Source organism: Tasmannia lanceolata, unplaced genomic scaffold, assembly GCF_043159265.1.
Source record: "Tasmannia lanceolata isolate RefF3 unplaced genomic scaffold, GAP_Taslan_0.1 ptg000037l, whole genome shotgun sequence".
Taxonomy (NCBI): domain Eukaryota; kingdom Viridiplantae; phylum Streptophyta; class Magnoliopsida; order Canellales; family Winteraceae; genus Tasmannia; species Tasmannia lanceolata.
Genome location: NW_027518714.1, coordinates 49,440,411 through 49,465,862, shown reverse-complemented (window position 1 = coordinate 49,465,862; position 25,452 = coordinate 49,440,411). Strand labels below are relative to the sequence as shown.

At 38.0% G+C, this 25,452-nt stretch overlaps 1 protein-coding gene across 2 annotated transcripts; it reads right to left on the bottom strand.

Moving 5' to 3' along the window:
- Nucleotides 1–1,311: 1,311 nt before the first annotated feature.
- LOC143860897 (protein STICHEL-like 2) lies at nucleotides 1,312–24,873 on the bottom strand. 2 transcript variants are annotated; one of them, XM_077371747.1, is made up of 8 exons: nucleotides 24,642–24,873; nucleotides 22,007–23,663; nucleotides 21,424–21,613; nucleotides 20,446–20,634; nucleotides 19,611–19,829; nucleotides 4,206–4,959; nucleotides 2,406–2,475; nucleotides 1,312–1,676 (listed from the first exon to the last, which is right to left on the bottom strand). In XM_077371747.1, exons 2-8 carry the CDS (start codon nucleotides 23,624–23,626, stop codon nucleotides 1,587–1,589), a joined length of 3,132 nt encoding a protein of 1,043 aa, XP_077227862.1. In that variant the 5' UTR covers nucleotides 23,627–23,663; nucleotides 24,642–24,873; the 3' UTR covers nucleotides 1,312–1,586. The 2 variants fall into 2 exon arrangements, with proteins under 2 accessions (XP_077227862.1, XP_077227861.1); XM_077371746.1 differs by having other exon boundaries at nucleotides 20,446–20,637; nucleotides 24,642–24,870.
- Nucleotides 24,874–25,452: the final 579 nt, after the last annotated feature.

Sequence of the window (25,452 nt, the reverse complement as noted above, 5' to 3'; positions counted from 1 at the left end):
GACATTTTCCGCCGTTCACTCATTTTCTCGGGAAAGCGGATTTACACACGTGAAAATTCTAAATAATTACGTGGAAAACCAACTTTCTTGCACTTTTCCTCTAAATTTTCTCACCAAAAGGATGAGAAAATCATTTTCCTATGAAAACCACTTTGCCTGCATACTTTCTTTTCCTTTATCGGCCAAGTGAACAATGAGAAAAAAGAATTTTCTCACAGTTTCTTTTTCTTTCCTGCAGCTAGAAAACAAGTGAACGGAGCCTTAAAGAGGTTGATTGAATTCTTATTTTCTTAAAAATATAGTCATTTTAAGAGAATACAAAAGAGGTAGGAATGATGAGAAAGCAGGTGGACATATCATTTCCCTATGAAATACGTATATAAAATAATAATAATAATAAGGATGCTTGAAGTTTAGGAGCTCCAAAATGCTTAAAGCAGGTGAACACTTTTCATACCATTTCTATTTAAGTCCGATTCATATCCCTCCGGTGTTTCCTTTTCCTCCCACAACTGTTTTGTGAAATGAGAAAGACAATGGTACACTCAAATTTTATTATTAAAGTGCTTATTGCTTGCCAAAAGATGCCTGGTTCGTCAAACAAATTGTTCTTTCTGTGATCTTTCCATATTACACCTTCCATATCAATTCGATTTATCTGGTTCTACTTGTCTTGAAGGTAAACTGAGCCAAATTAACTAACAACTTGAATTGAAAGTGAACGAACTCAAATAGATTCAAATGAGTCATTGTGACCCGAGAGAGAGAGAGAGAGAGAGAGAGAGAGAGAGAGAGAGAGGGTGAGGTGGCGCCGTGGGCCCTACCCAATGAAGAAGCAATGCTCTTATCCTCAGTTGATGAATCATGCTATCCTCTAAATCTCCAACAATAGCAGAACCTTTCAAACTTAAAAACAATTCCAACAAGCCTGTGTCAAACACACCATCAGTCCAGTTTTATAACGGGAAGAAACTGGGAAAATATTTTTAAGGCTAATGATATTGGCACTACCATGTTTTTATAATTGCAAAAACTCAACTTGTCTTTTGTTTTTTTAATTGGCTTTTGACAGCTTTTTAAGAATTTAGTAAAATTTTCAAGATTTTATCTATTCGTAACCATGGTTGCAGCCATGACAGACAAAATCACCAAAATAGAGTAGAGTCTTTGCTCATCCCACCACACTGAAAGTGAACAGCCAGTGAATCCGCCAAAAATATGAAAAGTTTTTGTATGACAAAAGGGTAACACCTAATGGCTGGCATAAGTTTTATAAAAAGAAAATCGAGATTGACTTGCAAGGCGATCTCATCTGATGAACAAAAATTACTATAACTCAGTGCATATACATATAACTTTATACAAATATGGTCTCCAAGTCCGAGTTTGGCTCGCCCTAGTTGACTAGGATTGAACTCATCTGGTAAATCATCTCCTCAATGGAAAACCTCAATATTTTCATTTCATGGCTCACATTGAAGATACAGAATCATGTCTATAATATCTTTACAAATACCTGGAGGCCGCAATCTGTGGAATCTTCCATGTATGCCCTTTGCTTGTAGCCTGCGACTAGAACCATTTGTTTATTCCGCAGACTTCTTAGCAGTCGAACAAGGTAGGATCCAACCCACCAAATGAGATTTTCTCCGCTTCTGTCTCCTATGCAGCCAAGCCTAAGAACATTTCAACACAAAGTTAGACTCTAGTAATTTCAACTTAAGATCTAGCGTAATGTGAAAAACAAAATACTCCAGAGTGGATGTCCACATGACAAATGAAATGCTCAAAGACCAGATGCAACCCATATAATTGCAATTGAATAAAACAAACTTAAATCTTGAAACAAAACAGAGGAGCTGAGACCCATTGGCCTTTTTCAGTTCTTATTTATAATAAACATTTTAACATGTCATCCCTTTTAATGTAAGAATCTGTAAAGAATTTTTTTCAGTGTTGTTACCATGGGGCTAGACTTAGTCAATTAGAGTCAGGATTAGACTTAGTCAATTTGAGCTGGGTATATTCTTTCACCTTCTTCACGAAAATTTTCTAAAGGATTTATCAGCCGACCCCAACTAGTTTGGGACAAAGGCTTAGTTGAGTTGAGTTGTTACCATGGGGCAGCCAGGACAGGTCCTTTGTAACTCAGGCAAATCAAACAGAAAATAGCCTCCAGGTGGGATTTTAGTTTCCCATAACTAATTTGCATACTGGGAAAATAAAATAAAGGAAATAAAAGCAACTTAAAATTTTGGAGAAGCAGCAGAGAAAAATGCTTAATTAACAGGCAAGACCAATGGCTGAACAGCCAAGTAGGACTCAATCATGTTAAAGTTACTCGAAACAACATACTGGAAACGGTGGATGTGAAGTTGTGAACAGCAACTGATGCAAATCCATACCTTCCTATTCGGGAAGTTGGGAGCTCTCCAACAATGCATCTTCGAGTTAACTCCTGAATCTTTGCTTGGTCTACAAGAAAAAACTGACAATCAGATTGTAAAAGAATCACTTCTCAATGAAAATATAACACGAATTGAGAAGAGTTTACAAGAAAGCATAAAGAAAATAAAGACCCAGATGCAAATAAAATGCCAATCCTAGGATACATTAAAATGGTAAAATAGTTTGTCTTACCTAATTTATCCCAAGGTTTGCCTATTTGCTTCTATTACCCAACATACACTAAGAGATTCTGAACCATTCTATAGCTAATTTATCACAAGGTTTGAGTATTTGCTTCTATTACACAACATAAACCAAGAGATTCTGAACCATTCCATGCACCCAGGACACTAAACATCTTGCAACAAAGTCTAAAATGCAAATCCCTTTTCACTTTCCGTAGGTTGATCACATTTGATGCACCACTAATAATTATCCATAGATTTACCATAGATAACCATTTCTAGTAATTGCATGTATCACCTGCTCCAATAAGACAGCTTCAAATTCATCCATGCAACAGCTTGGATGTAACATAGTTCAGTTTAGAACATCTTTCCATTTGGTATAATAGTAGTTTCTTTGAAAAACGGTATAGCAGTACAAACATTTCGCCTCAGTAATTGGAATTTCTTCAGGCGTCACTGAATGAATTTAGTAAGTAAATCCATGGATCCTAAGCTATGTAAGATTTTTCTATGAGCCATATTCAAGAGAAAGACCTTTAGTAGCAGTCTGCTTCAAGGTTTGCATTTATATGGTTAAAAAGGTGAAAAAAAATTATAGAAAAAGGTGGATATTCTCCCATGAACAGGTGATACATATTAATCACCTGGATGCATATGCTTGGCAAAGGTTTCCCTACATATCAGCACCAAAAAGTTTGGGATTTCCATAAAATATTGTAGAGTGACTGATACAGTAATCAACTGTAGAGGAATATGCTCAATGTAGTACCTAACACTACAAGTTCCGTCGGTACCAGTGTAGGTCATAAGTGCCCACACAGTAATGCTGATCTAGCTAGAAAAGCTGCACAATACAGTTCACAGAAATGTTTTCACTTGAAAATTGGTAGTGCTCCAATGGTACAAGTGAGTTACCATCTTCTAAATAATCATATTCAAATTTCGCTTCTATTATTAAAAAAAAACCCTATGTATTCCTTGAGCTACAGTTCATTTTCAGACAAAAGTAGTGAATGATAAGCACGATGCTATAAACGCACCATAGCTTATCAATAGCAGCAAATCTAGCCAAAAAAAAAAAATCACCTACGTATGGAATATTACACATTTAAAGTTGCACCTGAAATAAGTAAGCAAGTTGAGCAAAGTGTGCATTCATTGACACAGGAAAAAGAGATATACGGGTTAAAGGACCAGAATAAATTACCTATAAAAAAAAGGACCAGAATAAATTACAAAGTAATGAGTCTATTAATTGATAACACAAGTAAGATATTTATTATCTAATCATTTATAAAAGAGATGTTATCCACACTCCCTTGTTTTAATAATGCCACTCTATTTTTTCATTAATTATATGTCATCGGTTCTTAAAACTCCAAAGCAAGCTATCTACAGCGACCAAAAGGTGTTTAATAAAGCCATCTACAGCAACAAAAAGGTGGCCAGGAGTGCCATTATTAAACCAAGGTGTGGATATCATTTTCCAAAATTGTATATAATCCACAACCCAGGATGCCCATGAAGCATGATACAATAAGATTAAGAGACGGCCATTACACCACTTACCCATCCCCATCTCTGGAACTGTTACTGTATGCAATTTGTGTATTTGTATTGGAGCCGATAATGAATGGATCAGTTGTGCAGACACAAGTTTCGAAAGATGTCTGTTTGGGAATAGACAATTCAAGCTTCTTATTTGGTTGCATCCTTAAACAGATTGTAGAAACAACATCAGATGGATGCAAAATTCTCTTAAACTTCACAGTTTTTGAGAAGCAACAAGGCTGAATTTCAGGCTCTTGAATGTCATTATACCCATGGGTATTCGTTTCCTTGGAAAAATCCATTGGTACCTTGCATCCATTTGGCGGGTCATTCTGCATTGTTCTATGGGGCGTGGTTGGGCCCGTTTGTAATGCATTTCCTTCAACATTCCTAATAGTGACAGCGTCTTTATGATAAAAATGGATCGTCTCGCACACTTGTATAGCATCTGAGTGCTGCATGCATGGAGAGAATTGAGACCCGTGATCCAAGGAGTCAGGTTCAACAGGCATTTGTTTTTTTGAATCATCTAAATGGCCGTGTTCATTTACAGTGGTTGAAACTGACTTCTCTTGCATTCTTACTGAACAACTCAAGAAATTACATGATGGTTTCTTCACTTTGACATTTTTTGTTTGGGGGCAGGGTTTAATTCTAATCTCCACATTGCATCCTAGAACATGCTGAAGTGAACTAGCAATGAGTTTCCATGACTTTTCTGCCCTTGATACATGATCTGGGTGACAGAATTCAACTACTGCTATAGCCATACCTGAAATTCCAAAGATAATACTCAGTATAACTTCTTCGGCATTACATATGCAACCATTTGAAAGATACATATATGCTAACATGAATATTTATAAATCCATCGACCAGGACAAAGTAGATCCCAACCAGTTAAGCATTCATGAGAGAAAAAAAATCGAAGTCTAGCAGTTAATCACGATTAAGAAATAAAATCTACAATTATATAACATCGAGGAAAAACTAAGATGGCGGCATCAAATTTATTAGCTAATCTAAGTGAAACCATGGTTCCATACACGCAATACATCGTCCAAAAACGTCAAGGGCTAAAAAACGCCGATCTTTAGTTGTGAGAAATGAAAAAGGCGGACGATTGGATATGCCCCTATTGTCTCTACCACAACTTCGGCTAGCGGGATAGATGTAGAAGGTGCTCGAAAGCTAGAGTGAAATCGATCCCTTCACCTTGTTCGCCTCTGGACGGTGGGAGAAGGCCTACAGGGAGTTCTAAGCCAAATCAAGGTAACAGATCTGGTGTACGGTTTTGCTCTCCTTGTCAATATCTTAATTTCAGATGGCGGTCGCTGGTGTCATCGGGCCAGAATCCCCTCGAAGTGGGTTCCTCGTGCTAGCTCACCTTCTAGGGTAGAATCCAATGGTGGTGAGGATGATTGTTGGCAAGATTCGGGCAAAATTTATCACCACAAAAGTTCAGGGAGTACATTTTTATCTGTCTCGGGCAAGGAGGTGGACACACGAATGGGTTTACTAAGAGCTTGCCTAATAGGGAAAAAGAAAAATCATAATGAGACCTTGCAGGAGCTCTGGAAATGGGCACAAAAGTCTTGGGATATCCCATCTTTACATTCTCCTTCTATATTGGCGAAGAATGAAATTCTCTTTATGTTTGAAACAGAATCACAGGCAACACATATCCTTGCTAAGGGACCTGAGGCTTTAGGTAATCATTTGCTCTCCCTCTCATCATGGAAAAGGGAGTTTATTCAAGGTGAGGAAGCTCACTGGGTTCACTTTTATGGCATCCCTTTACACGCTTGGGCTGTTTCAAAGGTGGAGGCTATAGGGGGTCTCTTTGGTAAGGTTATAGAAACCAAGATGGAAGGGAATCACCAGAATTGTATGAGTTATGTCTCGGCCAAAATTCTAGCCCCACGTTGGCACCTCCCTAAATCCTGTTTTAAAATCAAAGTTCTTGACCAGACCTATACTACTGGGGTTGAGCTCCCAGGGAAGAAAGGTCTCCTATTTCCACATCCTCCTTGGGCCTTCCAGGATAGGTTTTCGATTGCCGGCGTATCAGCCGCCGACGAGTCAGAGGTGGTCTATTGGTGAGCCTCTGATCCCGTTTGGATTTCAAATTTCAAATCTAACTAATCGAATCTTCGGGTTTGCCGCCCAAGGAAGTGCCGATGGCTCGCCTTAATGAAGGTGTGGTGGGTCCTGAAAGCGATCAATCAGGCTTACCATTTGCAAGGCCCGAGACATCTAAGCCAAAATTCCCTGCCCCTAGGCGGAAAGTTGCCTGCCTAGGTGCACCCGTTAAGATTGTCAAGTCAATTGGCTTTCACCCAAAAGCAAGGAAGAGTTTTGGCTATCGAGCCCCTGACAGATATTATGATGGTTCAAATCCCTTATCTAGGGGGCCAAGATCTCAAGAAAATGTCCTTATGAATATATTGGAGAATATTTTAGTTACAAAATTAGGGTCAAAGAAGATAAACAACAGATTGGTGAACCTCCTAAAATTCTACTCCAAATCTGGTAGGATAGGACCTATTTATGGTTAATTCAGTAGTTGACCCCTGGACGATTCTAATTTTTGGCTTTGTGGTTAAGAGTAGGTGGGGTACTGAGGGTTTCAAATACTTGTCTCCAATGAAGTGCTGAGTATAGATATGGTTATGTTTGTTGTTTTAAGTATTAGTAGAGTGAGGAAGGAAAAAGGGATGGTCAAAGGGGAAGTTGGGTGTTTTGTTATTTAGTTTGTAGGATCCATGAAGTTGGTTTTAGTTCTACTGGTCGGTGTTAAGGTGATACTTTATAATGGTGGATTGGAGAGATAGCAGGAGTAATTGTCCCATATAATACCAAATTCCAGGTGCGCCGAGGAAAGTATTAGATCCTCAATAGCTGAGAGACCATGGTCTTTCGCTTGTTGAGGCATTGCTGCCTAGAAGTTCTTCTACGTTGCTGTTAGTAAAGGAATGTGGTGGTGTTGCTGCTAAAGAAGTGTTGGGGTTTTTTTGGAAGCTGTTTGAGGAAGACGATGGATGTAGGTTGGAATGATTGTAGTGCAGAGCAGTTGGCTGGGCATGGTCGGGGAAAGCTTTTTTTGAATTGATTGTAGTGTAAGACTCGCCCATGGCATGGTTCAGGAAGAAAGGGCACAAATTTTTGTTGTTTTTGTTCAGTCTTTCTGGCTCAGGGTATGCCCTGGCCAGCTTTATTTGATGCTATGTAATGCCAGGTGGGACTCTTGGTCCCCAATGTAATTTCATAGTATCAATAAAAATGTCAATTTTCAAAAAAAAAAAAAAAAAACGTCAAGGGCTACCATGCTAAAAAAACAGGTGTGCAACCTTCCTTTTCAACACTTCGGTTGGCAAAAGTTTGGAAGTTTGGCACTGTATTAACATTTAGCAGTTATCTCTCTCTCTCTCTCTATATATATATATATACATATATATATGTATATATATATATATCTCTCTCTCTATATATATATACATATATATATATGTATATATATATATATATATATATATATAGAGAGAGAGAGAGAGAGAGAGAGAGAGAGAATGGTTCCTGCACACGAGTGCAGGTAGGTTACCTGACTCGAGTGCATAAAATAAGGTCGGGCCCACATGTTTTGGGTGATCCTAAGCATTCATCTAAAAGGCCCCATCATGGATGTGGTGTGTACCAAAAATCAGCTCCATTGGATCATCTTAGGGTGCCCATTTGTGGGTGGGGATGCCCATTTGTGGGTGGGGAAATGGACAGATACTGTGTGTCCACAAATCTGATCATTTTTCCACACCACAAATGGAATTGTTAGGATGATCCAATGGAGCTGATTTTCTGTACACACCCCATCCATGATGGGGCCTTTCAGATGAATGCTTAGGATCACCCAAAACATGTGGGTCCATCATGTTTACCTGCACTCGTGTGCAAGAACCATTCTCTCTCTCTCTCATATATATATATATATATATATATATATATATATATATATATATATATATATATATATATATATATATATATATATACGAGTAAAGGGTTTCTGCGCTCGAGCGCAGATAAGCTTATATGCGCTCTAGTGTAAAAACAGGTGTGGGCCCACATTGTTGGGGGGATCTAAAGCATTCATTTGGAAGGCCCTTTCTTGGATAGGGTGTCCACCAAAAATCAGCTCCATTGAATCATCTTAGGGTGTCCATTTGTGGGGTGAAAAAATGGGCAGATTAGTGGACAAACAGTATCTGTCCATTTTCACACCCACAAATGGACACCCTAAGATGATCCAATGGAGCTGATTTTTGGTACACACCACATCCATGATGGGGTCTTTCAAATGAATGCTTAGGATCACCCAAAAAATGTGGCCCCACCCTTGTTTCCTGCACTTGAGCGCAGATAAGCTAATCTGCCCATTTTTTCACCCCACAAATAGACACCCGATCCAATGGAGCTGATTTTTGGTGGACACCCTATCCGTGAAAGGGCCTTCTAAATGAATGCTTTAGATCCCTCCAACAATGTGGGCCCACCCCTGTTTTTGCACTCAGCGCAGATAAGTTATCTGCGCTCGAGCGCAAGAACCCTTCTCTCTCTCTCTCTCTATATATATATATATATATAATATGAGAATAGTGTTTCTGAGCTCGAGATCAGATAGCTTATCTGAGCTCGAGTGTCAAAAACTCATGTGGGCCCATGTTTTTGGGGGGATTAAAACCATTCATTTAAAAGGCCCTATCATGGATAGAGTGTGTACCAAAAATAAGGTCCATAGGATCATCCTAACCCTTCCATTTGTGGAGGGGAAAATGGTCGGATACTATTTCTCCCCAAATTTGCGCATTTTTTCCCTCCATAGATGGAAGGGTTAGGATGATCCAATGGAGCTGACGTTTTGTGGACACCCTATCCATGATAGGGGCTTCCAAATGAATGCTTTGGATCCCCCCAACAATGTGGGCCCACACCTGTTTCTGAGCTCGAGCTCAGAGTGGGCCCACACTTGTTTCTGAGCACGAGCTCAAATAAGCTTATCTGAGCACTAGCTCAGAAACACTATTCTCTCTCTCTCTCTCTCTCTCTCTCTATATATATATATATATATATATATATATATATATATATATATATATATATATGAGGAAAATGATTGTGAGCTTGAAGTTCATATAGCTTATATGAGCTTGAGGGCCCAAACACATGTGGGCCCACATTGTTAGGATGATCCAAAGCATTCATTTGAAAGGCCTTTACATAGGTAGGGTGTGTATAAAAAATCAGCTCCATAGGATCATCCTAACCCATCCAAAAGTGGAGGGCAAAATGGACAGACACGGTTTGCCACAAATCAACCCATTTTTGCCCTCCCCTTTTGGAGTGGTTAGGATGATCCAATGGAGCTGATTTTTGGTACACACCCTATCTATGATGGGGCCTTGCAAATGAATGGTTTGGATCACCATAAAAAATGTGGGACCCATGTGTTTGGGCCCTCAAGCTCATATAAGCTATATGAGCTTCAAGCTCACAATCATTTTCCTCTATATATATATATATATATATATATATATATATATATAGAGAGAGAGAGAGAGAGAGAGAGAATAGTGTTTCTGAGCTAGCTAGTGCTCAGATAAGCTTATTTGAGCTCGTGCTCAGAAACAAGTGTGGGCCCACTCTGAGCTCGAGCTCAGAAACAGGTGTGGGCCCACATTGTTGGGGGGATCCAAAGCATTCATTTGGAAGCCCCTATCATGGATAGGGTGTCCACAAAACGTCAGCTCCATTGGATCATCCTAACCCTTCCATTTATGGAGGGAAAAATGCGCAAATTTGGGGAGAAATAGTATCCGACCATTTTCCCCTCCACAAATGGAAGGGTTAGGATGATCCTATGGACTTGATTTTTGGTACACACTCTATCCATGATAGGGCCTTTTAAATGAATGGTTTTGATCCCCCCAAAAACATGGGCCCACATGAGTTTGGGACAAAGGCTTAGTTGAGAATTGAGTTGAGATAAATATATTGAAACAGTAAAGGTAACAAGCTCTAGTAAGTGAGCTCGGCTGTAGTTCTATATTGAATAATTCTCAACTTAAATTTAAGGAAATAAAAGAAATTATTGTCAATACCACGTCGAGTTACTCATTCAGCTTTAATTAAAGGAGAAAACTCTCATCAAACCTCCATAATAACTAATAAATTCATCTTAATTAGAAAATTACATAACGGATAAAAAAACAAGAAAAATGAAGACAAAATTTTCAAGTTCCATGCCTTAGAGATGCAGTGAGCTAGAGGGTGCTGAAAATTGACTTGCTGAGAGGGTGCTGGAGAGGGGAGATTGGGGATACAGCGACTGTGGGATTAAAAATATTTTGAGACAATGATTCTGTCTCCAATGTCGCTCGGAAATAAAAGAAACGAAGTGCATTCTCTAGAGCAAACAGAAAGGGAGGCAAGATAACTACCCTAAAGCTAATAAATGGAGATGGAGGTCGGAACACAGTTTGGAGGAGTCCTTCCCAAAGAAATCCAGCTTAGTGTGACAATGATTAGGCGTGTAGCGACCGTGGCTACACATAATACCTCTCCTAAGGGGGTTGGGGTTGAGTACATAGTTTTAAATTTCCCCGAAATTTCTCCAAAACGACTGAATTATTTCCATTTCTGTCCCCACCAAAACAAAATCTACATGATTTCCTTTCACGTCATTATTTCGCCAAAATTTTGAACGAAATTTCTGAAATTCGACCGAAATGGTCGGAGCGGCAAAAACTGGAATGATGTTATTATTTGCATTTCGTTCATTTCATTAATGCAGAGAATGATATTTGCTCGGGAACATCGTTGAACTGCACATCAAAGTAATGTTTGGGATGTCAAATTGGCATGGGACCAATAATACCTCGTAAATCTACGTGGTATTGATATGAAGTTAGAGTCCTTAGAGGGGAGAATAGTCATTGTACCTTCTTATACTTCATTACATTGTACTTCTTTATTGACTTTACTATTCTAGACATGTGCAACAACATATGTTACTAGGTTTTCGATGTGATTAAGCCATTGTGGATGGTTTTGTTACTTCGGTGGTGGTTTCTAAATACGTATTTGTGCTTATTCTAGCATTTCCCAAAGTTTCATCTAAAATTTTCTCATTTGCATATTTTTTTTAAGATTAAAAAATTTCATCATTTGCATATGTTTCTGTTAAAGTATAAAAGATAAATAATGCCCTTCTCCAATAGCTTAAGCTTTTGGAGAAGTTGATAAGTTAACATGGTATCAAAGCCAAAGGTCTCGAGTTCAAACCTCCCAGATAGCAAAAATCCACATGCGATGGTCGGCCCAAGGTGGGACCACATGTGCCACGTGTTTGCCAAGTGGGCCACACGTGCGGGGGAGTGTTAAAGTATAAAAGATAAATAACGCCTTTCTCCAACAGCTTAAGCTTTTGGAGAAGTTGGTAAGTTAACAGTTTCCATTTCCATGCAGATCGAAACCGAAGCTGAAATTTAAAACCTTGGTTGAGGGTACGCTGAAGATAGAAGGGGATACTTTTTTCTATGTTTTAATTAAAGTGGATACTTCTGTAGCCGCAAATGCATTTGTTCTTAAAAAGATGTCTGGTGGTGAATACACATATCCAAGATGGCCTGTGGAGGACATCAAGAGGTGGGTAGCAGTGAAATTACCAACCGTGTAAGGAGGCAGAGACAATGCTGGCCACATCCAATCGAGGCTTGTTGAAACCCCTAAAAGCTCTCTCAAGCTGAAAACAAAGGAAATCTCGTGCTGGAAGATGACATGTGAAGTGATTCAGTCATCTTGGAGGACGTTAGATTTATTTTTCCCATTGGACTACTGAACACGTGTTATTTTCTTTTATTATTATTTTATTTAGATTATTAGCATTTTTGTGTAGCTTAGATGTAGGAAATGTCCACATCACCTATGACCCACCCTTTTTCCCCATGGCCCACCTACCTCACATTTTCCCAATCCCTAGTATCACATAAGCCTTAGCCTACACATCAACCATTAAAAATACGGACTTAATATTTTTAGTAAGCATGGGCTTACTAATTTTAGTAAGTGTGAACTTCCTATTTTTAGTAAATCCCCAAAAGAACCCTTAAGCCCTTGGAAGCCTTGGAAACCTTGGAAAAATGTGAGACGAAGCACCTCTTGTGTCAAGATAAGCTCTACCTTCTCTCTTTCCCTTCCCCTCTTCTACTATTCTATCTCCCTCTTCTATTATTCTATCTCCCTCTTTTCCCTTCTTAGATCTTCTATTCATTCCCTTTCTCCGTTCTTACATCATATATATTCCTTTTCCCATCTTTTCCCCTTTTCAACCTTTTGGTTGGGTTTATAAATCAGTCTATTTTTCACACTTTCTGGTTGTGCTTATAAATCATTCCCTCTTTTTTCCCCTTTCAACCTTCTCGGTTGGGTTTATAAACCGTTTCCCCTTCTCTCCCCTTTCACCCTTATCTTTCTTTCCATTGATTTTCTTGTCTTTCCTTGACCTTGATCTTAATTTTTCTTGATCTCGATCCTTCTTTCCTTCATCTTTTTTAGTCTTGGTTGAGATCAACCTCTCCTCATATCTCTAGCTATATCTCTTTTCTCGCTTGGAGTCTACCAACATCTAGACAACCAATGAGAGGAGAGGATAAAAAAGAAAAGCAAGGGAGGTAGAGATGAAAAGGGAAACTGTTGTTTCTCTCAAAGGAGACTCACTCTAAGATGTTCATGAAAAGGGGGCTGATCAATGGAGAAAATGAAGGAGATAACAAGGAGAGGGTCTGTTTCCATGCCAATAGAAAAACCAGAGATGAAAACGGAGAGAAAAACGGCAAGCTTCCCTCTGGAGGAATAAAAGGAAGCTGCCGAAACTCGAAAGGGGGAAGAGGAGAAAAATCAGAAAAGAGGGAGAAAAGCCTGGGAGACAGGACACCTACATGGCTGCTGGGAGGAGAAACTGAGAAAAAAAAGGAAAAGCAGAGGTGATGCTAAATCTTCTCTCTCAATGTTGCAAAGAGAAATATGGTTGAAGGCTCCAATCTCTCTCTCTCTCTCTCTCTCTCTCTCTCTCTCTCTCTCTCTCTCTCTGTGTGTGTGTGTGTGTGTGTGTGTGTGGAGGTGCTTTTTCTTTCTATCTGGCTGGTATCTAAAAGGGGAAGCCGTTGTAGTTGCTCTCTCTCTCTCTCTCTAACATTGTCATATCTCTTTCAATCAATGTTGCAGAGAGAGAGAGAGAGATGGACTGGAAGGAGAAGGAGACGGAGAAATGCAAAGGGAGAGGATGCATGGAGAGGAGGAAAAAACCGCAATGCATTGAATGGTTTACCCCAAATACGCATGGCTATTTCAGAAGCTGCCTTGGTCGGGATCCAACCCTAAAGGTAGCATCACCAAGAGTGCCTCTACTGATACCGGTGACAACTATCTCAGAGGTCTTACCTAGACCTCTGCAAGAACTTCGTCGACCACCTCGACTCCTTCTTCGGTTTCAACGCTGTCGGTCAAGAACCATGTTCAGCGGCAAGGCATTACCCAACTAGGTCTTCCAGCTCACCAACTAGAGTAGATACTGAAGTATCAAATATGGCCACAGCAGCCGCAGCAAATGCCACACCATCAAGGCAGCAGATGATCAAATATAGACGTAGCAGCAACATCAAATGCCACACTGTCATGGACAGCAGATGCTCAAATATGGCTACAATAATGACATCAAATGTTGCACCATCGAGGGCAGCAAATACTGCGATAGTCCGGTCATTAAATTCTGCACTGACATACATAGTCATTCTTTAAGGATGAATAAAATACGACTCAAGGGAGAGTCTTCCGAGAGGACTCCCTCACCAAAGAAGAGTCGAAATGAAATCAACGGTTTGATAGAAGAAACCCTTCCGGTTGTCCACTCAAACCAACAAGTTATGACTCAAAGGCGTTCATCTTCCGGGAGGACCCTTTACAAAAGGAGTAAAAAACACGACTCAAGAGAGCCTCTGGTGGGAGGATTCCCTTACAATAAAAGAGTCAAAATGAAATCAACGGTTTGATCGACCAAAGCCTTCCAAGGGTCGACTCAAGCCAACAAATTATGTCTCAAAGGCGTTCCTCTTCCGGGAAGACCCTTGACAAAAGAAGAGTAAAAACTATGACACCAGGGAGCCTCTTCTTGGAGAATTCCCTCACAAAAGAAGAGTTGAAATGAAATCAATGGCTTGATCGAGAAACCCTTCCGGGGGTCGACTCAAACCAATAAATAAGACTCAAAGGCATTTATCTTCCGGGAGAACCCTTACAAATGAGTCAAAATTACGACTCAAGGGCACTCCTCTTCCTGGAGGACTCTTTTATAAAAGCAGATTCGAAGCAAAACTATCTCAAATGACTCAATGGTGGTTATCTTCTGGAAGGACTCTCTTACAAAAGCATAGTCAAATAAAAATTATCTCAGATGACTAGAAGGTATTTCTCTTCTGGGAGAACCCTTTACAAATGAGTCAAAATTACGACTCAAGGGAGCAATTCTTCAGGGAGGACTCTTTTACAAAAGCAGAGTCGAAACAAAACTATCTCAAATAACTCAAACGTAGTTCTCTTACGAGAAGACTTTTACAAAAGCAAAGTCAAAACAAAATTATCTAAGGGTGTGTTCTTTAACCATTCTCTAGATATCCATTCTAAAAATTAGGATTAATTTTTATCCTCCAGAGTCCTTCTAGATTGGGATTGTGTTTTTTTAACCTTTACAAATTCTCAATTTTGATGACGTTGGAAACACGGTTTGTAACACCCGAAAACTTTATTTTATGTTTATAAAAACCTTGTTATTAATGCCACAAAAGTTATGAAATTTTTTATGTCTTATCTAACCTTAATTGTTTTATTCCTTAAAGAGAGGCTGAAGGGTTATTTTGGGGCTAGTTAAAATTTGCGAGAAGATACCTTTTTGTTAAAACCTCCTAATATTAATCGTATTCCCCCAACTCCAAAAAAATTTGGGTGTATCCCCAATCCTCCAATAAAATAGCCGCCACTCCAATCTTGGAGTGGGTACGACAATATTTTCTCTCCTCCCTTTCTCGCCCAATAAGTGGGCCCAACTTGAGATTATCAATTAAGATAAACTAGAAAGAAAAGAAATAAGGCAACCCAAAAGATTTGGGTAAGGTTATATTAGATAGGTTTGCATCTCTAAAGATTAGTAAATTATAATTTAAGTAATGAAATTATTCTAGGGGAGGAATAATAGGAGAAAATAAGGAAGTATACAAATTTTGGAAAATTGTAATCGTGCACAACTCCCAAAAAGGGAGGTGTGCGCACGATTTTTCCCCTCTATTTCCCCCTATGGGCGTCACTTAGTGGGCCCCATTGGATGAATCAAATTTTTATTTATTTATTTAGAAAAATAGGGAAGATTTCTTAGAGGCCAAGCAAAAGTAAATAACCAAGAAGAAGAAAAGATTAGAATAAGAGAGAGATTTTAGGGGTTTTAAAGTTAGCAAGATTGGGATAAGCCAAATCTCAAATGAGAAAAAAAAAAATATATATGGACAGACACAAATCTGCTCCATTTTTGTCCTCCACAAATGGAGGGGTTAGGATGATCCTATGGAGCTGATTTTTGGTACACCCCCTATCTATGATAAGGCCTTGCAAATTAATGGTTTGGATCACTCACCAAAATGTGGGACCCATGTGATTGGGCAAGCTAGCTCACCATAAGTTTGGTGAGCTTAAGCTCACCAACAGTTTCCTCTATATATATATATATATATATATATATATATATATATATATATATATATATATATATATAATTGGGATCACCCTCTCCCATGTCCAATTTTTTGGACGCCCAAGAGAGAGAGAGAGAGTGTGTAGAAAAAAAAAGAAAAAAAAAAAGAAGAAACAAAAAAGGAGAAAGAGTGGGGATTCGTACCTTGTACGGACTCTTCGATCATTCTTCGGGTTCTCACCGTTCCCAGGTAAGTAATCGCCGCTTTCTTGTTCTTCCAATTCTAAGATAAAAAGATTCGAACCGCGATTTGCAGATTCTTTTTATCCGTAGTCTTTATTAAGGCATTAATATACACCAACCCTTTCCTTTTCAAAAAAAAATATACACCAACCCTTTGAAATGGTTTAATATAAGTCATTCTTGGGTTTTTCGCATACGTTTTGCTAATAATTGTATTTTATTTTACCAGGGTTATGTTTAAATCTTATTATATAATTTTATTGTCTTCCAAGATTTTTGTCAGAGATTTAGAATAAGATTTATTCAACGAATTTTCTTGTGGTGTATATTTAGCCTACGTATTACTCGACTAATCCGATATGCCTAACTACATTGACTCATCATTTTAATAAGTGATTTTCGCACGAAACCTTAGGTTTTGAGTAATTTGGATCCTGTGGTTTTTATTACAAAAATCTAGTTTCAACGACTTTATGAGATCGAATAAGTTTTTAAAAGTGATTAGTGACGTTATGTAGTTGTGTGGCTATTTAGATCCTTTTTGTCAGATTTGTAAGAGCAGATGACTGATTTTCAATAAACATGCAATATTTAATAAACGATATAGATATATGGGGTGATATGTACTTTATAAGTAGAAAGAAAATTTATTTATCACTTTTACGAAGGATTTTGAGAAATTTTTTTGTTTAGTATTGTCAAACGAATATACCTTTCTAAGATGGATTTTGTATGCAAATTCTATTACAACAATATGATACAAAAGGTTCTTTATAGGTGATTCTTATATAGGTTGGTTTCAACAGTACTTATCTTTTCAATTTAACTCTATCCGTATATAAATATATATGTATATATATGGGTGTATGTAGGTAGAGATATTCCAACAGTACTGTTCATGTGGAATTTATTTTATATATAAAAATGTGTATATATATCTATATACATGTATCTACATACGGACTTCAACAGCACTTTTCATTTCGTGTCAATCCCATATCTATATATATATATATATATATATATATATATATATATATATAGGATTATATATGTATGTAAGTAGGTATTAATTCAACAGAACTGTTCATTGGAATTAATTTTATTTCTTATGCCAGTTGTATTTATATTTTGTCTTCTCTAAATCAGTTTCTCTTGTTTATTTTGTAGAACTTTTTTATAAATCGTTGTTATGGAAAAAATTTAATTGTTCAACTTATTCTATTTTTTTGTCACTAAGTATTGATCTTGAACTATTGCTCGATTTGAAATTTTATACTTGCCTCGTTTTCTATTGACCTGCTGTTGGCCGACATTTTTCCCTAGGATTAGAGGACTTAAGCGAAGGAGCGTTTGCGAAGGAGGATGTTTAGAGGCGTAGGAGAAATAAATGAGCGAATAAATAATGGAGACGATACTTTTCGTCGATGTCTTTGGTTATTTTAAGTTTTCTTGAGTTGGATATGATTAATTTATTTGGGACTTTGAAAAGATAGGTTACTTCAGGATTTTTTTAGTTAAATCAATTGTAGTGGAACACTTTATGCTATTGGAATAAGAATTTATGGTTTATTTAATATTCAAGTAATGATTTAAAAAAAAAAGATTTCTCTTGTGGTTGTTAGCAGGTTCTTGCCCGTAGCGACCTAGTTACGGAATCGGGTCGTTACACGGTTTCACCCTAAAAAGTTGGAGAGTGGACACGTTTACGCTAAAAAGTTGAGAGTAAAGTGAAAGGGAGATCGCGCGATAGTGCCAGATTCTCTGGAGCGAGAAACTTTCGCTCCATAAAATAATGCCTAAAAATTAGGATTAATTCTTAGAAGAGTGGTTGAAATTGCAAAAGAACACCATCTGATTTTTTAAGGCTAAAAAAATGAAAAATCATTCTAAAAGATGGTTAAAGAATGCACCCTAAGATGACTCAAAGGTGTTTCTCTTCCGGAAGTGCCCTTTACAAAAGAGTCAAAATTACGACTCAGGGAGCTCCTATTCCGGGAGGAATCTTTTACAAAGCAGAGTCAAAACAAAACAATCTCAAAGGTGGTTCTCATGCAGGAGAAACCTTCATAAAAGAAAAGTCAAAATTACGACTCAAGAGAGCCTCTTTTGGAAGGACTCTCTTACAAAAGCAGAGTCAAAACAAAACAATCTCGGATGACTCGAAGGTGTTTCTCTTCCGGGAGGACCATTTACAAAAGAAGAGTCAAAATTACGACTCAAGGTAGTTCCATTTCTGAGAGGACTCTTTTACAAAAGCAAAGTCTAAACAAAATTCTCAGATGACTCGAAGGTATTTTCTCTTCTAGGAGGACCTTTCACAAAAGAAGAGTCAAAATTACGACTCAAGGGAGTTCCTCTTCCGAGAGGACTCTCTTACAAAAGCAGAGTTGAAACAAAATTATCTCAGCTGAATCGAAGGTGTTTCTCTTCCGAGAGGACCCTTCATAAAAGAAGAGTCAAAATTACGACTCAAGAGAGCTCCTCTTCCGGGAGGACTCTCTCATAGAGTTGAAATAAAATTAACGGATTGATCGATCGTACCAAACCTTTCTGAAGGTCGATCCAGATCATGCAACTATTGATCTACTTCGTACAATTCTCCGGAAGTCAAGATAGATAAAAAATTTACGAGGAATTATTGCCACCATCCATTTCAAGACGGATTATTATCCAATAGTCAAAATTTAAATTTTGATGGGAAACCTCTTAATAGACCAGAGGTATTTTCTTTCTTCAAGAAATGTAATTAACAGCTGACAGAGCCAAAAGTGTACGTCCCCACCAAAAAGTTAATAGAACCTCTTCTCACAAGAGGAAAATTTGATTTCAATGCATTTTATGTGTGTGATTCTCTTTTCATGCATGTGAAATTTGTTGTGAATAAATTTTTGGCACGCCCGATGGGACACACTTCTCCCATCTTGAAGTCAAAGGGGTTCCCGAATCCAAAGTTTTTATACAGCCGTAAATAATGGCTATTGCATAAGCCCTGAATCAGCAAGTCAGACTTCACAACGTTGCGTATCGTGGGGTAGACTTCACACCGGCGCATGGTGGGGCAAATTCCAATAAACCGTGTATGGTGGAGAATTTCTTATACTCAACTCAACTATATGCCTTTGTCCCAAACTAGTTGGGGCTGGTGGAGAATTTCTTATAAATGACAAAATTCGGTTTATGCAGTTATTAAGCACATATTTGCTACAGACCACAAGAAATAACCAAGCCTTATAAACTGCCAATAATATGCATTAAAATAATAGATGTTCAATGGCAAGATCTGCAGCTCCAAAAAATTAAAATAAAAAATAGGAAACTGGATGAGGAGAAAAGGAGGTTGCCAATGAGAAGACACTACATAATTAAAGGTGATAAACTACTGGATGTACCTTGGTTGACACAAACAGACGACAACTTCCCTTCTTTTTGTAAGAACCTTCTAAGCGTATTTGATTGGCATTTTTCTATGGTTCTCCTCCAAATAGTTTCCAGTTCCCGTGAAGTATCACTGTGTATTTCTGAGTGATAAGAATCATTGTGGCTGTGCACGTAAGAAGAAGAATGCTTCAAATTCTCCATTGCTGAGGATGTGCTGCATAAGCCATCAACTGCACTCAAACAATGATATAAATAGGGTAAAAATTACCACAAAATCATTTGCAATCTCTAGATGCTGTATCTATGCGAATCTTAAAAATCAAGATCAGTTTTTTAGACTAACTCCCAACAGACATCATAACTAGGGGTGCAACTCCGGTCGGGTTGAAGCCAACCCGAACCCAACCCAAAACTCTAAGTTGTTAACCCGAACCCGACCTGACTCTCAACCCGATGAAGACTAACACGACCCAACCTGAAAAATTAATATCTCAACCCGAACAGGACCCGATTTCCCAATTCGGGTCAGGTTGAGTCGGGATGACCCGGTATCGTGATATCGAAACCCTTTAGATTTTTATGTTAAAAAAAACAAAACAGAAAAATGGTAACTTTTTTCTTTTTACAAACTCGGGTTTTGATGCGGGTCGGGTCAACTCAACACCTAAACCCGGACCGAACCCAAACCTGAGTGGGGTTCAACTTCCTCAATCCGAACCCGAACCTGACTCAAACACAACCCGACCTGTGTTTTTTTGGGGTTGAACACGAACCGAGTTGCACCGCTAATCATAACACTCATCAACCAATGGGACTATGATAAGAAATAGTTCACATTATCATCACCTATCTTGCATGTATTTTTCAGGGATGTCCTTGAATCACTTCTGTCCAAGAAAGATGAGGATTCTCCAGCACTGAACTGTAAAAGCGCTACTGTAAGCCATGTTGTTTGATTCTTTGATGTCCTCAACTGTTTTTCAGTTTCAGAAAGTATTTTTAACGCATTCCTCAGTTTCGGTGAGTCCACTTCAGCTACTACAAATAATATGAAAATCAGTATGACAATTAACATTTAAAATTAGACATAAGATGGAAACAAATGTGTAATACACAATCTGCATATGAATATAGAAACGGAAATGATATCCTCACTCCTGTGTTTTGATAATGGCAATCTTCTCTCTGTTAAATAGTTCCTTAATTGGCCATAGATAGCCTTTTGTGAATTGTTACAAGCGAAGAAAGCTAATTAGAGACGTGTAAAATGAAGTAAGGAATGTAACTATCAAAACATTGGAGCACAAAAGCAAATGTAAGATAGAAAAGTGCATATAATACGTTAATATACGGTATGCATCCAATATGGATAGCGCCTTTTTTGTACACGAGCATGGGTTAACTAAAGACTTTCCCCATCTTAATCTTTAGGTGAATATGTATTCATAGGTTCGAAATCTCATGGTTGTTGCAGACCTTGAGTCCATGCAGATTAATAATCGGGCAGCCATCGACCTGTCATTTAGCATTTAACAGCTTAGGATTATCAACGCCATTGAAAAGTATGTGGGAGAATTGACCTTTAGTCTAAGCTAAGGTACATGAATAGTGTCTTATTGAAACATGTGCAAGTGATAGGAGGTACCAATAGGAAATCAGAAAGTACATGGAAAATATTATTAGTGGCAAAGCCAAGACAAATCCAAACAATATTCCCTAGCAAACAATTGTTACCAGTACGGTTCATCGTATACCAATATAAGGAAATCAACAATAAGAAATCACTGCATCTACCACCATGTTTTCCAAAAAAGTTTTGTCTACCTTCAGAACTGCCCAATCGACATCTTCCAGCCAGAATGTCCATGATGATATTTGCCAGTTGAGATATTAACTGCATAGGATCAATCCTAGATCTCATAAGCTCCCTAGCCCTTCTAACAGTATTTGAAGTGTCTGAGGACAAAGCCAGATCCAGCAAATCAAGCAACTCATCATCTGAAACCATCCCATTCTGCGTACACAATACAAAATAAAAATCATGAAACTTCAAAGTGAATCAAGCATATAAAGAAGATAAGTAACCCATAAAAACTACTCTGCTAACCAAAGTTTAACCCCATCCCCAATCATTGTTTAAAATTTCGGCTGAAATCCCAGAGCCGACACAGAAAGTACATGACTTTGGTGTCGGACTAGATTTCAGCCGAAATTTCGGCCATTTCTATTTTTTTCTGAAATTTTTGGGTGGTTACAAAATTTCGGCCAAAATTTCTTAAGTTTCGGCCGAAATTTTGGAACAGGGCCAATTCTTTTTTTCATTACCAAATTTTGGCCACTGCCGAAACTGACACCGAAACCGAAATTTTAAACCTTGCCCCAATAAAGGTAGATTGTCATTACTCACGAGGTCGTATGCTAGAGATATTGTGATTCTTTTTCCAAGCAAACTGAGCTGGTCAAGCACTGCCTCTGCATCTCGAAGAGAACCATTAGATTTAGAAGCAACAAAATCCAATGCAGCCTCGTCGTACTCCAATGTTTCTTCTACACAGATCTTTCGTAGCCTGCTAACTATATCCGCGTCCCTTATCTTGGCGAAGTGGTATCTTTGGCATCGTGATATAGCACTACGAGGTAGCTTATCCATGTCAGCAGTAATCATTATAAAAATGACATGTCTAGGAATTTCCTCAAGGCTATTAAGAAAAGCAGCCCATATTTCCCCTCGTAGGAACTGGCATTCGTCAACAATGAATATCTTAAACTGGGATGAAACAGGAGCGACAGCCGCATTCTTAAGAAGTGATTTAAACCTGCCTATACGGTTGAGTTTTGCCGCATTCATTTCTTTGACATCTCTGCCCCTTCCAGAGAAAAACAATATGCATTCTCGGCAGAACCCGCATGGCCCATGTTCCTGAAGCGATAGGCAATTCAAGGCCGCTGCGAATATCCTAGATGTTGATGTCTTGCCAGTACCGCGGGGACCATGGAATATATAAATGGATGAGATTTTTCCTTTTGAAATGGCACTTAGGAGTGACTGCGTTACTACGTGCTGCCCAACCACTTCATCAAAAAATTTTGGCCTAAATTTCTCACTTAGACTCCTCGGATTTCCAGAATACATAGTCACTTCACCCTTCAAATATGTGTTCCTTTCCCACACCAAATGATCAGTCTCCCTAACTTCAGATGATAACAATGGATGCTCCTCAACGTTAATTGGTGTTCTTGACCAGCATTGACTAATTCCACATCCACAGTGACTCGGACCCAAAGCATCCACCTCTTCCTTTTCAAAGAGAGATGTGTTAATGCTCAACCCATCCATCCGAGCATCACTTTCGGACTGGTATGGACTCCCAACACGACTACTAACAACATCATCTACTGCAACAGATGACTTAACAAGTTTACCATATCTTGACTTCCTCTTCGACATTGCTGAATCAATCCTTCTAGACCGTGCAGATTCTAAGTTTGGTTCGCTATATGAGTCAATATCTTGTTTCAAACAGTTCCCAGAACAATGAATCCATGTCAAAGCCGATGGTTTAAATCTATGATTACGATCATCTCTTTCACAGAACAACTTGTTTTCGTATATTCCATCGAAACTTAATCTAGAAAGGCCCAATTCTTCAACCCTTTTTGTCCCCTTCAAATCAGTCCCTCTAATTCCAACTCTAGCCGATTTCTTGGAAGAATCGAATTTAGAATTGGCTATTTTCTTACTATAACCCAGTTCAAAATCACTCTCAATTTCCTCTCTTCCCCCATGTTTATAAGAATTATGCAAGGAACGAATGCTATGATTGTCCGAACTGCCTCCCTCAACCTTGGGCTCAAATTTTAGAGAAATCCCATTACAAGAATTGGTTTCCCAGCTCAGATTTTCGGCGAAAGAATTGAAATTGGTCATGGAGTTTGTCGATGGATCCCTTAACGATCGGACTCTCTTAAGTGCAACTAGGGTTTTGGAAAGAGGGATATCAACAGAATGCCTCCTTGCTTCTGACATATTTTCTGTGGCTTTTTCCCTTAATCAAATTCCATGACTGTATGATGAAAAACAAAGAACAAAAAACATAAATTCAGAAATCACCTCCATCATTTTCAAAACACCCAAAACCAGAAATCACTGTATAATGCAAAATAAAGAACAAAAAAAAAACATAGCCATTCAAAAAAGAAAAAAAACAAAACAAAAACACAAATTCAGAAATCACCTCCATCATTTTCAAAACACCCAAAACCAGAAATCACTGTATGATGCAAAATAAAGAACAAAAAAAAAAAGAACAAAAACACAAATTCAGAGATCACCTCCATCATTTTCAAAACACCCAAAACCAGAAATCAATGTATTATGCAAAATAAAGAACAAAAAAAAAAAATCAGAAATCACCTCCATCATTTTCAAAACACCCAAAACCAGAAATCACTGTATAATGCAAAATAAAGAACAAAAAAACATAACTAAAAAAGGAACAAAAAACACAAATTAAGAAATCACCTCCATCATTTTCAAAACACCCAAAACCAGAAATGAAAAAAAAGGCAAAATTTACTGAAGCTCAAATGAATCAAAACAAAATATAAAAAACCAGAAAGGGAACTGTAATTTTCATTAAAAAGCAAAATAAACCCAAATTAAAAAAAAGCAGAGATTCTCCAAATCTTCCCATTTTCTACAAGGTTCCAACCAAAATGGGGAAGAAAAAGACAAAACCTCATCCAATATCAAAAGCAAGAAAAAAGAAGAAGAACATTTTCTATCATAACAAAACAAAGAAACAGAAAAGGAATGATACTTCCCTTCATGCAAAAAGCAAAATAAAGAAAAAGAGAACAAAACCCATTTGCAAAAACAGTGCAAAAACAGAACCCTATATCAGGAAAACTGAAAAAATTGGAAGAAAATCCAAACCTCTTCAAGCCTTCATTTTTCACAGGACCCAAAATAAGAAGCAAAGATAACTGTGATGTACAAAAAGTTAAAAAAATGGTAGCTTTAATACTAACAAAAAAAGTACCTCTAAAATGCAGTCCTTGAATCCATGAAGGAAGAAGAGAATTTTAAAGGAAGAAAAAAAAAAAGAGGGTATACAAAACCCTAAAACCCAGATCCTTAATTTCTGTTTCTGGAGAGGACACGTTGAGTAGGTAGTAAAATGGTAAATATAATTAATATCTGAGGGTGAAAGAATTGACATTTTCCCCAGAGAAACGTGCAGAGAGAGCGAGAGAGTTTTCATTTTAAGCCTCGAAAATAGAGAAAAGGGGGGCGAAATTGTAATTTTATCTGTTGCAGCAAAAAGCTGTGTTTTTTTTGCAGGAAATGGATACTTGTAAGAGAGGAGTTAATAAAAATGGCGGTTGTATTTCTACTTTTTCCTTTTAATGGAAATTTCCAACTTGTTAGTGGGCCCCATCATGCAGTACGTTAGTTAAGTTTTAAAAAGTGAAAAGGATATATTCGATCCTTTCTATTCCCTGGGCCACCCCTTTTTTTAGTGTTAAAAAGAGTAGTCTCATAAATTTAGTAGAGGGCGTCGGCACAGAGAAGTTAAGGGAAGGATATCACGTCCCTTTTAAAAAAGGGTCGTTTTGGGAGACTCTCTCCATCTCTTTTATTAAACGTCAAATGATGAAAAAAATGCGAACTTTATTCGAAATTGTTATTAAAGGGTAATAATCTGGAAATTATTAAAAGGGGTGTGAGGTGAGAGAAAAAATGTATAAAGATAAAAATACCCTTAGTCTAGGTTTTAACCTTTTAACTGTTATATTACTTTCGTTTTTAACTTTTCACACTTTTTTTTACCTTCGTCTTCTCCGACGAGA

Bases quoted from the DNA above. Each gene is read 5' to 3' on its own strand.
- LOC143860897 (XM_077371746.1), bottom strand. From the start codon at position 23,626: ATGTCAGAAGCAAGGAGGCATTCTGTTGATATCCCTCTTTCCAAAACC. The intron at 2,476-4,205 runs GTAAGTGGTGTA...TTTTTCTTGTAG, and splicing joins AGTTCCAGAGATGGGGATGG to ACCAAGCAAAGATTCAGGAG. The intron at 1,677-2,405 runs GTATGGATTTGC...AAATGTTCTTAG, and splicing joins CCAACTTCCCGAATAGGAAG to GCTTGGCTGCATAGGAGACA.